Consider the following 16,306-nt stretch of genomic DNA (forward strand, 5'->3'; position numbering starts at 1 on the left):
GTCGTTATCTCCCGAGGGGTCCCAGACTGTGAGAGGGCACAAGGGAGGCTGAGGGACACGCCCCCCCCCCCCCCCCCAGTGCAAAATTTTTTGTCCACCAGGCCTCTAGTATCTTTAATAACTATGTGCATTTATATGTGTATGCATTTATGAGCTAGACTTCCACAGGTTTGCAATGTAAGATTCTAGACCTGAGTTCAGTGATTATGGACTTTGATCTGAAGTGCCCTTCTCTGCCTCCCTCCATCACATTGAGAGAACTGCCCGAGAGCAGGGAACGAGATGAGGCATATTGACCTGGTGAGCATGATCACCCGGGACAGATGTCACAGCCAGGTCAAAACTGGTGCCCTGACTAGCAGTGAACTGCCCAAGGAGCGTCTCTGTGGTGTGGCTTTCCTCTTACAGGAAGAAAGCTTTTCTGGTCTTGAGCACAGTCAGTTTATTTCACTTTCACTTATAATAGACTTGTTACCTTGTAATTATCTTCTTTTTCCCCCTAGGAAGAATCAACTAATTTCTGGGTTATATTTAATTACTTTCAATTAGCTATTTGTTTTTTATCAGCAAAATATAATTATTAACACCTGAACCGTCATATCCCAAAGAAATATATATGAAATTGGCTCCACCAAAGAAATTTTGTATACCTATTTAAACACCATCATATATGACAAAAATAAAAAACTAGTTATATATTTAGAATCAGCAGATGTCAATTCAAAAAGTTGATTATAGTTCTTAGCCTTTGTCTCAACTCTCCTAAATAAGCAATAGCTTAAATGACATTTGGGGAAAGATTCTTCTTAGCACTGTTACTGTTAACACATAGTAGGGTTTTCCCTGTTCTGCAGAGAAGGAATTCTCAGGACATGCTATTAACTTAGAAGGCATTCTGAAATATTCCAGTCCAGTGAAAGTGATTGTTTTGGAATTATAATAAAGCAGTATTTTGTTTTTATGGGGGGGGTTTTTCTTGCAAATTTAACTGCTTTCATTATAATAAAAGCTGTGTTTGAACCCTGTGACTACCAGGACCCATCACATGCATTATTATCTTCGTAATCCTCACTATAAACCTACGAGATGGCACTGTTTTTATACTCATTGTAGAAGAGAAAACTGGGCTCACAGTCTTCTTGCAGAAATTATAGCATGTAGCTTATGAAATTGGGGTTTGATCCAAGATCATCTGACTGCAGACTCTTACATGGTTGTTTTGTGTGTGCCTGCTTTGGAGTGAAGTGCGTTCACTAATTCTGTGTCATCTGAAATCTTGTATTTTGTCCCATTTTTATCTTGCCTTATAGGATCAGACTGAGTGTGGTTTTGTCAGAAGTTTCTCCCAGAAGTAATCTTTTAAAGATCAAAATAGTTATTCTGCATAATAATTTGACTTTTACCTTTGGAAGTATGATGTTATAAAATACATAAAGCAGATGTTTTATAAGTTTTGGTAAATATCTTACTATTGACTATTTTATGTCTGTTAACTTGAGTGGGTATATGCATATATGTGAAGAATACATATATGAAGAAACCAAAGGACATTTTAAAGTTTCAATTTTGAAGGAGACTGACCAACATTTATAGAGAACATAAACAATGACAGAATGGAAAAATAATGAAAGAAAACTCTTAAGTAATTAAAAAATTTCTTTAAGCCTGCAAAAAAATAGTCCTTTCACCATTTGGTTCTCAAAAGGAAATAGACAATGGTGGTGTTACTTTCTGTTTCTCCTCAGGAAACTACTGTGCACAGCCAGCAGGGGCACGGGCAGCTTGTGTTTCCATTAAATGCCTTTTCCCTCTCCCATCTTGATTTCAGGTGTCAGAAACTATTTAAAAGAAGCATTGGTAAATATAATTGCAGTGCATGCAGAGGTAAGCTATCATTAGATGTTCCTAAGAGGTATAGGTAACTGGAAAAAAGGAAAAGGGGGCTAATATGGTGGTTTTTTTCCCCAAAATATTTTGTGCATTCCTTTGTTTTAAACAAATTCAAGTCAGAATAAGTCACCATAATGCACCATTTCTCCTTATTTTAAACCTTCTTTCAGGTGTTCACTATTTCCAAAGAATTGGTGCCTCGGGTCCTGTCCAGGGTGGTGGAAGCAGTGTCTGAAGAGCTCAGTAGACTAATGCAGTGTGTGTCATCCTTCAGCAAAAATGGAGCATTACAGGTATCAAAACCATTCCAGTCCATGTCAGACTATATTCCATTTAAACATGCACATGTGTTTTTAGTCATCAATCTTATGATAGACAGAGGAGTTTATTTGGTTGATGTGTGTGTGTGTGTGTGTGTGTGTGTGTGTGTGTGTGTGTTTTGATGGATCTGCTGATTTGAGGTGCACACCATCTCTCTTGCATAAGCCCTACCCATCCTGCCTTGTCTACAAGTTCCAGAGTTCCTGTGTCCTTAGAGCAGGGCAAGACCTTACTTACCATATAAAATTATCTGAATGCAGATTCCCTCTAAAGTTCTGTGATATTTTTCTTTTTATTTTATAGTTGTTTCACTACATTTAATTTCACAACAAATTTTTAACAACTTTTAACAAGTCTTTCTAAACTATTCAATGTAGTTTGCATAGAAATGACAAATAACTGTCTCTTTGCACTTATATTCCATTGGTTTATGTTGTAGCTATTTAAGTTACAGTTACAATAACAAATATAACTTACATAAACCAGATGATTCTTGGTATGCATATAACCAAATTGGTAGGAGCCAAGGTGTGAAGGCATATGGGAGAGTGATATCCTGCATGGGAGCTTTCATTGACCTGAAACATTGTGTGTTTTTAGTAAGTCCTGGCAATTTTCTTCCAGTAATGGCTGAAGAAGCTCTTAGCAGGCCAAGCCCCTACAGATAACAACTATAATCTTCAATAATATATAAAAAATTTTAAATTCCAAAAGAAAAAGAAAAACATGAAGACAGTGAAGAAATGACCATTAGTGAGTGATTCTAGGAGAAATGACACTTGGGTGTCATTTAGGCTTGAAGAATTAGGGAAACCACAACTACAGGCAAGTGAGGAATGTAACTCAGAAAGCAGAAAGCAAGAGCTACAAATTGTGTGTTTACACTGCTTAAGTCTCTAGTTGACCCCTAAACTATGTATGCATGGCCGACTCCACTACAGCCAGCCCAATTAAGGCCAAAATGACTGAAGTAAGAGTTAAAATGCTGCGCAAGAGCCAAGAGTTTTCAGTTTCCCTCCAAATAAGTAAATTGCTTACTAAAACAAGCAAAACAGATCAACACTCGTCAGAGGCATATTGCAGAATCCAAAGTCTCTACAACACAACATGCACAATTTCTAGGACACAATCCAAATTTCATTGGAACATACAGACAGAACAAAACGGAAAGCATGACCCATTTTCAATAGAAAAGACAATCAACTAACAGATGATCCAGTTGTTGGAATACAAAGACAAAGATTTTAAAGCAGTTATGTTCAGTGATATAAAGGAGACTGTGCTCAAATGAATGAAAAGATAGGAAATCTCCGCAGAAAAAGAGAAACCTTAAAAGAAACTAAATGGAAATTCTAGAATGGAATACATAAATGTGATTTTTTTTTTTGCAATCTACTAGTTCAGAATAATTGCAGAATAGAAAGGACGAAAGAAAAAGTGAATTTGTAGATTAACACAAATTATTCCATATGAAAAACAGAGAAAAGAATACTTGGGAGAAAATTAACAGAGTTCTAGGAACCCCTTGGGCAACGTCCAAAGTTCTAGCATATACATAATTCAATTTACAGAGGAGTCAGTATGGCCAATGAGCACGTGAAAGGATGATCAGCATCATCAATTGGAGCTCTCACACATTGTTGGGAGTATAAATCTTACAACTACTTTGGGAAAAACTCTTGCAGTTTCTTTGAAAACTAAACATATACATTCTCTATGACCCAGCTCCAGCTATTCTAGGTATTTAACCAAGAGAACTAAAAACATACCTTAATTTAAAAAAAGCATATAAGATGCTCATAACCATTTCCTTCATAATAGTCAAAAGCTGGAAACAGCCCAGGTGTCCATCAACAGAATAAACAAAACAACTGTGGTATGTTTATATAACCAAATACTATTCAGCATTAAGAAGGACAAACTACTGGTACCACCTGTATGAATCCCAGGAGCATTCAGCTGAGTGAAGGAAGCCTTACCCCAAAGCACACATATGATTATATGGGTTTCTCATCTGTGGTAGAAAAAAATCTCAGGAAAATGCTTTCCTCTGGGTAGTTGAGATTAAGTGGGAAGGGGCCTGAAGGAGCTTCATAGGGTGGTGGGTCTATACCTGGATATGGGTTTCCATTGCTCAGGTATATGCATCAGTCAAAACTCATCAAATGGTACACTGTAAGACTTATCCATTGTGTAATATGTAAGTTTTAACTCAAAACATAAAAAAAGAATTGAATCAGTCTACTTAGTTAATCATGCATGGTGAATTACATCAAAGCACTGTGGTGGGCTGATAGTTGGATGGATAAATGGTAGTGCTAGTAAGTATTAGTGGTCGAGTCTATGGGTCTACAAGTGTTCGCTGTAAAATCCTTTCAAAGTCTATACATTTGAAAATTTCTGTACAAAAATATGGTAGGCAAAAGGAATGGAGAGCACTTGTTAACTTGGCATGCTGGTTAAGGGAAAATTGCTGCTGTATTTTCAGTTGCCACCCAATTTTCTCTAAAAATTTGATTTGTCAAACTTTTGATATACAGTTAAAAGGTCATGATTATTATACTAGTCCTATTGCAAGAGAGCAGTAGCATAAATGTTGAGGTACTGAACATTAATTAAAAGGAAGTTGTAGTAACTACAGTTTGACCTGACCTAGGAAGTTTGGAATTATAACAAGAATCTCCCCTCCAGGCAAATTACTTTTGCAACCTATTTACCTGATGGTAAAATTCCTGTCAAAGCTAGCAGGAAGAAGTTAGGAAGAGATATCAGAATCAGCAACTTTTTCCATGTACAACAGGTCCTCAAATAACATTGTTTTGTTAAAAGTCATCTATGTATAAAGAAAGCTAAGTGTCCGTCCTTCCCTCCGACCAGTAGCTATGATGAGTACTGACCACCGGGTGCAGATGCTCAGCGCAGGCGCTGCCATGATGCGCAATGGCCATTTAAAAATAAACAGCACCACGGACATGGTGCCGACAAACCAACACTCAGCTTCCCCCAAGTGGGACACAGACCCTGCCACCCCCCCAGAGCTACACCCCACCAAATCGCAGCCAACGCTACCAAGACCCCATGGCACAAAATGTGGCGTCCAGCCCAGCCCGGAAATGGTCACTGTGGGCGCCAGGTAATGATGTCACATAGCAACGCCTGGCTTCCTCTCCCTAGCAACTGGCCTCCTTGCAGTTTCTTCAGCCCAAGAGCACGACTTACTTTATGGCCAGGTGCAAACATTTGACAGTTCAACCGAATGTCTGTGAAGCATTTTCACGTGCCTCATCTCATTTAATCCTCACAGAAGTCCTGGAGTAGGTAGATAGACTCCATAGAATCCTATTTTCTTTTCATTAGCAAGACAATGGAAATTAGGAAGTTTAGAAACTTGACCCCACTGAAAAGAAGTAAGAAATGGTGGAACTTGAAAATGACTTCAGGTTTTCTCACTGTGCAGAATATAGTCAAACACTGCTGCAGTTGAATATTTTACCCTTTGTTCTCCCTGTATGATCTACAATAATAGTCTGCTTCATGTTGATATTTACTGCTGTGTTCCTGACAATTACCTGAAAGAGAAGTTGGGGTGCTTCACTGGGCTGGAAAAGTTTAGCTAAATCAGCAAGCAGGTCTAATTAAGCAATTTATCTATATATATAAAAGGCTAAGTTTACTCGCACATGCGCGATGCATATAAAGCTCTCGGCGCCAATCGCACACGTGTTTCGATCTGTCATTGTCGATCATGAATTTGGTTGACACTTCTATTATAGAGAAAGGGCAAATAGCAATATTAAAATATTCCTTCTAATTAATTTCCTTTCAATGTGCACGAATCTGTGCACTGGGACACTATTTCATTATAACATTAATAAAAAAAAATTGATTCCTGACTGCGGCCACTGTCTGTTTGGGATGTGCACATTCTCCCCACGGCTGCGAGGGTTTCCTCCCACACCCCAGAGCTGTGCACTTGTCTACACTGTCCCAGTCTGTGAGCGTGGGGTGCATGATGTGTCCCTCAATGAAGGGCATCCCATCCAGGGTGGGGCCTGCCTGCGCCTTAGGCTGCCAGGTTCGGCTTCTGCCACCCAGGCTCCTGAAATGGAATAAGTGGGTTGAAAAATAATGATTTTATCTGTTTTTATTAATCTTTCTTAAATGTATGTATAGCTCCCAGTTATTTCAATGTTTAATATTAGCAGTGTTTGGGGTCCTTATTTAGAAGTTTAGCAATGTTTTTTTGACCATAAATATGCCATAGGAACGTATCTCTTGTTTCTAGCAATTAGCCTGTGGTAAAATTGGTTTTGTTGAATATCGTTTCTCTTAAAGTTGCAGTTTCCAAGAACGTGTCGATTGAGTGAGGACTTACCAGTCGTATATCCAGGAGATCACCAGCCACCATGACTATCTGGTCCCTAACATGTTGATACTTCCTTGGAACTTGGCTGCCCCACTTTGCCCTTTCTTATTGAAATGGCTGTTTTTGACACCCTTCTCTTGAGCAGATACCTGAGAAAGACTACAGGTTAATGATCTCTAATGATGGAAGGCCAGTGCATCAGTCTTCAAACCCTCCAGAGAGCCAGTTGAGAGGAGTGGAGAGACAGCCTGAGGATTTTAGCTATCTTTTAGCATGATGTTTTTTTGCATGCATTTTTTGTATATTTTATAAATAGTCACAACTTATAATTGGCATAATTCATAGGTTAATTAAAACACCTTGTTTGAATAAAATTTCTACATGAATATTAATTTTACAGTGGCTTATTTAATCCTTCTAAAATATTCAACTAAAAGTTCTACCTTATTTTTGTCTTTGATATTTTCTTTATAGGTATGTTTTTTACATAAACTACAGTATAAACAGTAGAAGTAGTTTATCATACATATACTTCCTAGTTATAAACTATTTTTCAGGCTTCTAAAGCACTGAAAAATGAAACCAAACAATAGCCTAACTGGTTTGGCTCAGTGGATAGAGCATCAGCCTGCGTACTGAAAGGTCCCAGGTTCGATTCCGGTCAAGGGCATGTACCTTGGTTGCAGGCACATCCCCAGTCATTAGGAGGTGTGCAGGAGGCAGCTGATTGATGTTTCTCTCTCATTGATGTTTCTACCTCTCTATCCCTCTCCCTTCCTCTCTGTAAAAAATCAATAAAATATATTTTTTAAAAAACCAATCACTTTCCAAACAGAAAAGTTTCACTGAATATACTGTATCTTAGATAAATCAGCTTTTATCTAGATTGCTTACAGATTTTGTAATTAACTCTAATTTGAATAGCTAGCCATGTCATTTATGATTGTTTTACATTTTACGCACTCCTGGAAAATAGGGCTGTTTCTATCTAAGTGGTCTCCTGAGCATCAGCCATACTCTGGGTGCCTGAGTCAGAGGTGGAGGGTGTGGGCTTTCTCATCAGAGGCACCTGTAGAACTTTGAGGAAAACTGGCCTGTAAGTAAAGTCACACTTCTTCAAGCTTGCAAACAAGTGTAAGCATTAGGTTAGCTTTTCTGCCATAAAAGTTTGTGCAGATATAATTCATATACCATACAGTATGTCTATAGGATAAAGACTATACAGTTCAGTGATTTTTTTAACTATGTTCACAGAATTGTATAATCACCACAATCAATTTTGGAACATGACATCACCCCAGAAAGGAACCCCAGGCCCATTAACAGTCACTCTCCTTTCCCCCACCTACAGCATGAGACAAGCACAAGTCTGTTTTCTATCTGTATGGTTTGCATATTCTGAAAGTTTCATATAAACAGAATCATATAAGTATAGCTTTTTGTGACTGATCTCCCTCACTTAGCATAATGTTTGCAAGGTTCATCATGCTGCAGCATGGATCAGCACAGCATTTCTTTTATGGCTGCATAATATTCCATTGTATAAACATACCACATTTTATTTACCCATTCATCATCTGATGAATATCTGGATTTTTCCACTTTGGGCTATTATGAAGAATGCCTCTGTGAACATTCATTTACAAGTTTTTTGTGGACATATATTTTCATATATCTTGGCTATATACCTAGGAGTGGAATTGCTAGGTCATGTGCTTACTCTGTTTCATCTTTAATTGAACTGCGGACTATTTTCAGAGTGACTGTATCATTTTACTTTCCTGCCAGCAATGTATGAGATTCCAGTTTTTCTACATCCTTCCCAGTATATGTCACTGGTATCTTTCAGATGACAGCCATCCTCATGTGTGAGAAATGTTATCTCATTCTTTTCACTTTCTTGATGGTTTCCTTTTGAATGCAGGACTTTTTTAATTTTGATGAGGTCCAATTTGTATATTTTTCCTTTATTGCTTGTACTTAGATATCATTTCTAAGAAAGTTTGCCCAACCTAACATCATAGAGATTGATTCCTGTTTTCTTCTAAGCATTTTATAATTTTGTTGCTTACATTTAGGTCTATTTTGAGTTCGTTTTTGTGTTAAGGACGGGCTCTAATTTGCATGAGAATGTCCAGTTGTCCCAGCATCACTTGTTGAAGAGACTATTCTTGGCCCATTGAATGGTCTCAGCACCCTTGTCAAAAATCAGTTGATCATAAATGCAAGGGTTCATTTCTGGACACTCAGTCTGTATTCTGTTTATCTATGTGTCTGTCCATATACCATTGTCACACTGCCTTGATTATTGTAGCTTTGTAGTAAGTTTTGACATTAGGAGGTGTAAATTTCTCCAACTGTATTCTTTTTCAAGACTGTTTTTGTATGTTAGGAATCAACTTGTCAATTTTTGTTTTTAAAAAAAGCCATCTGTGATTTTAATAGGCATTGCATTGAATCTGTAGAGCTTTAGCTTAATTTTTGAGGTTAAAGGCAGTGTGCCTGGAAGTGCATATGTTTAAGGAAATAAGCCAGCCCACATCCTCAAATCTGTGCAGGAGGGAACAGGCCAGGGACAGTGTTTCAGACTCTCCTTCCTCTCACAGGCAGGCTAATAGGAAAATTACTGTTTAGATAGTAAACACAGATTGCTGGGAAATCCTTGTGTATTTCGCACCTTTTACAGCAAAATATCTCACTCTCTGCCTTCACTCAGTCATACTTGACTGTAAGTTAATTTTCAGTAAAAGGAAATTTTGTCATAGCCAACTTTTTTGGACTGTTTGCGAAAGTGTGCTCTTAACTAATAGTCATGGGGCGGAGGTAACCATACGCCTGCAGTATTCTGTCAGCACTGTGTCTGTGGTGAACAGGCTGGAGACGTCGCCCTCACTACCTGTTCATATGTGATAATCGTCACAGGTCCTGATTGTCACTTTGTCCTTTCTTCCTCTTCAGGCGAGGCTTGAAATCTGTGCGCTGAGGGACACTGTGGCTGTCCACCTGACGCCTGAAAGCAGGTGAGACGCTGACAGTTCTTTCTGAGCGTTTGCTAAAAACAAAACTGTGTTACTAGTATATAAAGTCCTTTGAAAAGATAACTGGTCAGAGTGAATGCGCATGATTTTGTTTGTGAAAATGTTTATATTTGATTGATCAAATTTCTAGTTAAAAAGTACACATCTATATTAAGCCACGGATTCCTAAGACTGGTTCTTTGTAGCGTAATATAAAGGGGAAAAGATATAATATAATTTTACATTTCTCATTCTGTAAGGTAAATTTTTGTCTCATAAATGATGGAACAGAGCATCACATTCTTCTTTAGAAAGGAGAAAATAAGAATTGAGTCTATTCATAGCAGGCCTTTCAGGACAGTTCAAACATTGTGATCGTCAGCACAAGAGGAAGCCTTGTGGTTTCTCTGCAAAATTCTGTAGTGGAAATTTGATGATAATTTGTAGCTGTTTTGAATGAAAGTCAGGATTTCCTATCAATGAAATATCAGTAGGTGAACTGAAACAGCACTGACTACTTGCTTTTACAAAATTGTTTACTTCACTGGCAACATTACCCAGGAAATGCTGGGCAATGCTGTTAATGTGCATGAGAAGCCAAGTGGTAGACAAATGTTTAGGGTCTTTGTGCAATGCACATATTCCTTCATGTCCAGCTTTTGATAACATGGCTTATGCCATCATCCTTACTGCCATCGTTACAATGGAAAGACCTCTAAAGTTGTTTTCCTAACACAGCTTCTTTTTCCTGTTCATCATGGCCAACTAGAGCCATTTCTAGATGACTCCCATGTTATTTAACCACACCTTTTCCCAGTCATTGTTTTTTTTTAACACTAAGTACTAGATAACAGATGATAGAAAGCATTCGTTCCATATTTGATGTGTATGCATGCCTTGTGTAAGTACCTATGTAACTCAACCCTTCATAGCCCAGGTTCCTTATTATAAAAGGAAGATAATAATACTTTATAGGCAAAGTTTTGGAGAAATTAAATGAGACAATATGTAAAGTCACCTTCTAAACTTTCAGTGCACTACAAATAATAGGTTGTATCTTCTGCATCATCATTATTGTCATAATGTAAAAATAAAGAATAATAGCATCACATGTATGATTAATGGAAAAGAGACAGGAAATAGGATGATTATGGAGATGTGCAGAGACTCCCTCGATGTCAGGAGAGAGGAGAGCTGGTTTCATATTGTGAGGTTGCTGAGTGTGCCCACAGCTAGGCTATCCCTGCACCCATACCCTGCCCCACCAGGAAGAACTGAAGGGATCAAGTGCCAGTTTTTATCTCTTTATATATTGCTAGGATACCTGTCCCTAGTTTGGGAAATTCTGCTCAGAAGTTCTTTCCTGGTATATTGAGGATGTTTTTATAATACAAAATCAGAGACCACTTTAAAGTCATGGATAATTACATTTATTTATTCACCTTTCTCTTAGTGAACGGTAGAGCATTGGCCCGAACACCAAAGGGTCGTGGTTTCGAATTCCGTCAAGGGCATGTATCTGGGTTGCAGGTTCGAACCCCAGCCCCGGTCAGGGTTCATGCAGGAGGCAACGAATCCATGTGTCTCTCTCACATGGATGTCCCTCTCTCTCTCTCTTTCTCTCTCTCTCTCCCTACCTTCCTCCCTCCCTCCCTCCTTCCATCTTCCTTCTTCCTCCCTCCCACTCTCTCTAAAAATTAATGGGAAAAATATCATTGGGTCAGGATTAACAAATAAATAAATAAAATTCACTTTTCTTTTTCATGAAATGTAATAATGATGACTTTTAAAAATATATATATACATCTCTCCATTATCCTAAAAATTTTAAACATAATAATAGCTAAATTCTATTAAAAAAAACAACTGTGTTCAGTCATTATAAGATATTGGCTGTAAATCTGACCTAGACACATCAATACTATAAATGTCCCCATTTGTGTAATCTTTCACAGGATCATATTTCTACTTAGTTTTCCTTCCTTTCTGACCTGTTGCTTTATCTAGAATTCAGTTTTGTTTTGAAATAAAGACTTTTTTGAAAAAGTAAATGTCCTCATTTAACTTTTACCAACCAAATTGAATAGCATCCTTTTATAAAATTCCATTTTTCCTTTAGTTTTTCAAGTTCTGTTTCATTTCCTAAACAAGTTTTTGACCCTGCTCCTGCAAAGCCTCTGGAATTAGACCTTCACTTTTACTTTTTCGGTTGTTTTTCACTTGTACTTTTTCTCACATACCTACATGCTTCCCTTTTTATACTAGTTTCTTCGTGTTTAAGAGTTCCTAATGGTGCTCTAATCCCCATGAGAAACAGCAGTGTTTCAGCTCCGTGTTGCTGCTTGTGTTCCAGGTCCAGTTTTAAGCAGGCTCTGGAAGCGCTGCCCCAGCTTTCCAGCGGAGCAGACAAAAAGTAAGTGCTCTGTGCTTTCCTGGGAGCCAGGCAGACATGCTGAGCGCAGTGCGGCTACCTGAAAGTACTCTTTCTATAAACAATGACTTGGATTTAAGGAAGAGCAGTATTTAGTAGCCCTTCATAGTATGCATCATGCTAGCTGTGCCTTGCTTGTCTCCCAGTGGCAGAATATGGAAAAACCCTTCTTATGGCTTTATGGCAATTTAGAAATTAGTTATTTTCTTCGTTTAAGTGACTAGTATAGAAAACGTCATAAGAAAGTTTATTTTGACTCAGTCAATTATATCTCTCTTAAATGTTGAAGAAGATACTACTTAGAAATTAAAAGAGAGGACAGCGTAGTAAAATGCAGGGCCCAATGATTTGTACTCTGCATATATAAAGTATTAAGAGAGAATAGATTTGTAAATATGATATAATGAAGTTAGATATGTTTCACTAGTACTATATTGATTGTCTCAGTCTGAATTTAAACTTTGTTACTCATGTAACAGGAAATTCTGACCTGAGACAAAATCTAGGCCAGGTCAATTTCATAAATGCCCAGCCTACCCTCAGCTGAGGCAGTGGAAACATTGTAGATCTTTGGTCCTCCAAGGTAACTGAAGTCCACCCACCTTTGCATTTGGCTGATCAGCCCCTAAACAAATATTTATGGGGGTGATCAACTACATGAAACACTCGGGCCCTGGCATCTAACACAGGTGATGTTGTGCAAACTTAAAGGGCAGAGAGAATGCATGGGGTTGGCTGACAGTAGGGGTGTCATGGGGACACGTGGACTGGGCTGGGAAGAGTGGGCAGCAGACCAGTTCTTTTGCTTATATGTTCCTGTGTATGTTCCTGAATGGACAAGTGATGGCTGTGCAGTGTTCACATCTACAACCCTTTCTGCCAGTTTTTTACTTCCTTTTTCTCACACTAATTCTCAAGCTCTATCTGAATTTATGACAAACTGTGTTCATTTATTTAAAATAAATATGATAAAAGATTAAAACAATTACCATTATTTTTAACATATAGAACATGGCTTCAAAGGCTAGTGCTTTTTGCGGGGAGTCAAGAAGAACAGTCACTCTGTTATAGTCCTGGGTAGACTGTGTTGTAGATCTGTTGGTACAGTGTCCTGATACTGAGCATTGTCAACCCCTGAAATAATCTCTCGATCCCAGTAGCAGTAAGCCCACTTCTTGGTTGCTTCATCTGAACCAGATGAATCTAAGATCCCTTCTGGACTTAAAATTACATGGACAAATCAGATCAATTAAGAAAACAAAGTGACTTGTAAAGCAGTAGAATGACTTGCCCAGTGGACTTAGAAGTAAACCTGATTCCTCTGGCTTTAGTTCACCACTTGCCAATATTTGTTAAAGACAAAAATACAAAAATAAGAGGAACAGAGACTAGACAAATTATTGCCCCAGGGTGGGGGTAACGGGGAAGGTGGCTAAAAGGGGCAGCACGAGAGAACTTGGAGAAGGATGGACCTGTTCTGCATCTGGTTACGGGAATTGTTAGTCTGCTAAGTGTTTAGCAGCATTCATAGAACTGTGTGCCAACAAGACTACATTTTAATTTTTGAAAAGTGAATGAAGAAAATGTACAGGTGCAAACAATCCGTTTTAGGGAGGACTCTAATCTTGGGGAAGGGCACAGGAGAGATTTTTATATATAAACATAATTAAGTATCTTCCTTTTTACTCCTTTGATTGACTGATTTCATTACTGAGTTGAATCCATCGATAAATCATGCAATTGGCTCCCGTGCGTGTTTTCTTATATTGCTGGACAAGCTTCCTTCTGTCGGCTGTAAATAGTCTCTGCTCCTGCAGGTTACTGGAAGAGCTGCTGAACAAGTTCAAGAGCAGTATGCACCTGCAACTCACCTGTTTCCAAGCTGCTTCTTCAGCCTTGATGAAAACATAAATGCCTCCAAAGTAAGGGTCATCCAAAGATAACAAGTGATGAAGTTATTCTCTTTAAGTGCCCTAAAGGTATTTGTATATAAAGCATTACATTTGCAGTTTTTCTCCTTTTTCTCTCTCCTGAATTAGTAGCTTAGAAAGATGTTGGTATATGTTTTATTTCAACCAAAATACCCTTGTTTGAAATGCCAAGCTTATTAAGAAATACACAGCTTTACGCTTTTGGCTCGGAGGAGGCTCAGATGCAACTTTCTTTGGTCGTCCCGAATCCGGGTTCATCCGACACCAGCTGCCTCCACCATTCCGCCGAAGTTCAAGTCAAACTCGTATACCTGAGGTGCACCGGTGGGGAAGTGGGTGCCACATCTGCTCTGGACCCCAAGATTGACCCCCTGAGCCTGTCTCCAAAAGAGGTTGGTGATGACGTCACCAAAGCAACCAGTGATTGGAAGGGTCTGAGAATTACAGTGAAACTGACCATTCAGAACAGACACGCCCAGATTGAGGTAGTGCCTTCTGCCTCTTCCCTGATCTTCAAAGTCCTCAAAGAACTGCCAAGAGACAGAAAGAAGCAAAAAAACATTAACCACAGTCGAAATATCACTTTTGATGAGATTGTCAGCATTGCCTGACAGATGCAGCACCGATCTGTAGCTAGAGAACTCTCTGAAACCATTAAAGAGATCCTGGGGACTGCCCAGTCTGTGGACTACAATGTTGATGGCCGCCACCCTCATGACATCATAGATGATATCAACAGTGGTGCAGTGGAATGTCGGGCTAGTTAAGAACTACAAAGGAAAATATTTAAATTAAAGATTATTTGATAACCAAAAAAAAAAAAAAAGAAATACACAGAATATTGTCTCTCTTAAGCATGTTAACCATTGTAGCCAATAAAGAATGTCTTCAATGGAATATGTAATTTAGTTGACATTTTTCCCCTAAACATCTTTACTCAACATTTTCATTAGCTATATAACTTTTTATAGGTCTAATGTTAACACTCAGAATAAATATTTAAATTCCAGTTTACCTTATGTTTGTCTATGCATCGTCGGGAAGCTTTTGTCAGGTGTTCTGCTAATTATCTCCTTGATTAGGGCTCACCGTATGCTAGGCACTGTGCTAAATCATCTCACAGCACTTCCGGCAGGCTTTTGAGGACACTGCACTGGTGGTATTTTGTTTATGTCACAGATGAGGTGATCAAGGCTTAGAGAGCAGTCGGTGGCTTCTCTAACACTCAGAGTTGTCCGGTTCATGCTCTTTAACTTCCCCACAGCCAGCTCTTCCCGCTGGCCCTCCACCAGTGACTGTGGCTCAGGGAAGCACTTTAACGTGAGAGGGTAATAAAATGTAAGTAAAATAGGAACAAGTAAGTGCTTTTGTAGCTCAGAGGATGGAGGGTAGGCACATAAAATCCCCATACCCAAATGAGGTAGTTCAAGGATTACTGTTCCAACAAGTCAAGGGCAGTTCTTGGAAGAAAGGGGAATTTTAAGAGCATTTGAGCTACAGAAGAATTTAGTGGTTAAGAGGAAACGGCTGAATACAGTGTAAGCAGAATTCTGAGAGATTTGGAGCAAATTTACATAGAGGTAGCCAAGAAAAAAATGAAGTTAGGTAAAGGTGTTTGCTTTCACGCCCAGGTAGCATTGGGGTTTAGCACATCCACATCCATGTGGTCAACCTTGCTACTGACAGTTGGCACAGTGGGCCTCGCCATCAGTGCTGAGGAAGTACTAGGAGCAGTTTGGCTTTACTACGACTTTCTGTATCCGTGTACATGAGAGTGGCATGCTCTGGAAATGACTCCAGCATCACAAACAGCACAGTTGCTGCAGCCCCTCCCTGCAGCATCCTCCTGTTTGTCAGCCTTGCTGCAGGCTTCCTAAAAGGGATGGAGGGCAAAGACTACATTTCAATTCTAGACTTGGTAAAAGATGGCCTTGTGTGTTTCTGTTTGGATTATGTGGTGTGGGATGTTTTTATTATGAGTTGCATAAGGATATTATAATGTGTTTTCCAAAAGTTATCATAAATCAGCAGCTTTTAAGTAAAGGTTAGGTTTCTAAAATAAGTAAAGTTAACTGTATTTTATTTAATATATGCTTAAAAATTATGCTTTATTATAGACTAGAGGCCCGGTGCACAAAAATTTGTGCACTCAGGGGGAAGGGAGGGTCCCTCAGCCCAGCCTGTGCCCTCTCCCAGTCTGGGACCCCTCGGGAGATAACGACCTGCTGGCTTAGGCCTGCTCCCGGGTGGCAGAGGGCAGGCCCAATCCCTAAGGGCAGCCCCTGGTCAGGCTCAGAGCAGGGCCGATTGGGGAGTTGGGGCGCCACCCCCTGTCATGCACAGAGCAGGG

At 39.1% G+C, this 16,306-nt stretch overlaps 1 protein-coding gene and 1 pseudogene across 3 annotated transcripts in view; both read left to right on the forward strand.

Moving 5' to 3' along the window:
- EXOC2 (exocyst complex component 2) overlaps positions 1 to 16,306 on the forward strand; it is a 286,986-nt gene that overhangs the window by 268,093 nt on the left and 2,587 nt on the right. For 2 of the 3 annotated variants that reach the window (XM_014542312.1, XM_014542315.1), the window contains 5 exons: positions 1,829 to 1,884; positions 2,061 to 2,183; positions 9,536 to 9,597; positions 11,948 to 12,007; positions 13,843 to 14,782. In XM_014542312.1, the coding sequence (XP_014397798.1) occupies positions 1,829 to 1,884; positions 2,061 to 2,183; positions 9,536 to 9,597; positions 11,948 to 12,007; positions 13,843 to 13,936 (395 nt within the window). In that variant the 3' untranslated portion in view covers positions 13,937 to 14,782. Of the gene's footprint in view, positions 1 to 1,828; positions 1,885 to 2,060; positions 2,184 to 9,535; positions 9,598 to 11,947; positions 12,008 to 13,842; positions 14,783 to 16,306 lie in introns of those variants that run through there. The other variant, XM_005869533.2, reaches the window with a different exon arrangement.
- Positions 13,975 to 14,853, forward strand: LOC106726645 (annotated as a pseudogene).

This window comes from Myotis brandtii, unplaced genomic scaffold (genome assembly GCF_000412655.1).
Source record: "Myotis brandtii unplaced genomic scaffold, ASM41265v1 scaffold298, whole genome shotgun sequence".
Lineage (NCBI taxonomy): Eukaryota > Metazoa > Chordata > Mammalia > Chiroptera > Vespertilionidae > Myotis > Myotis brandtii.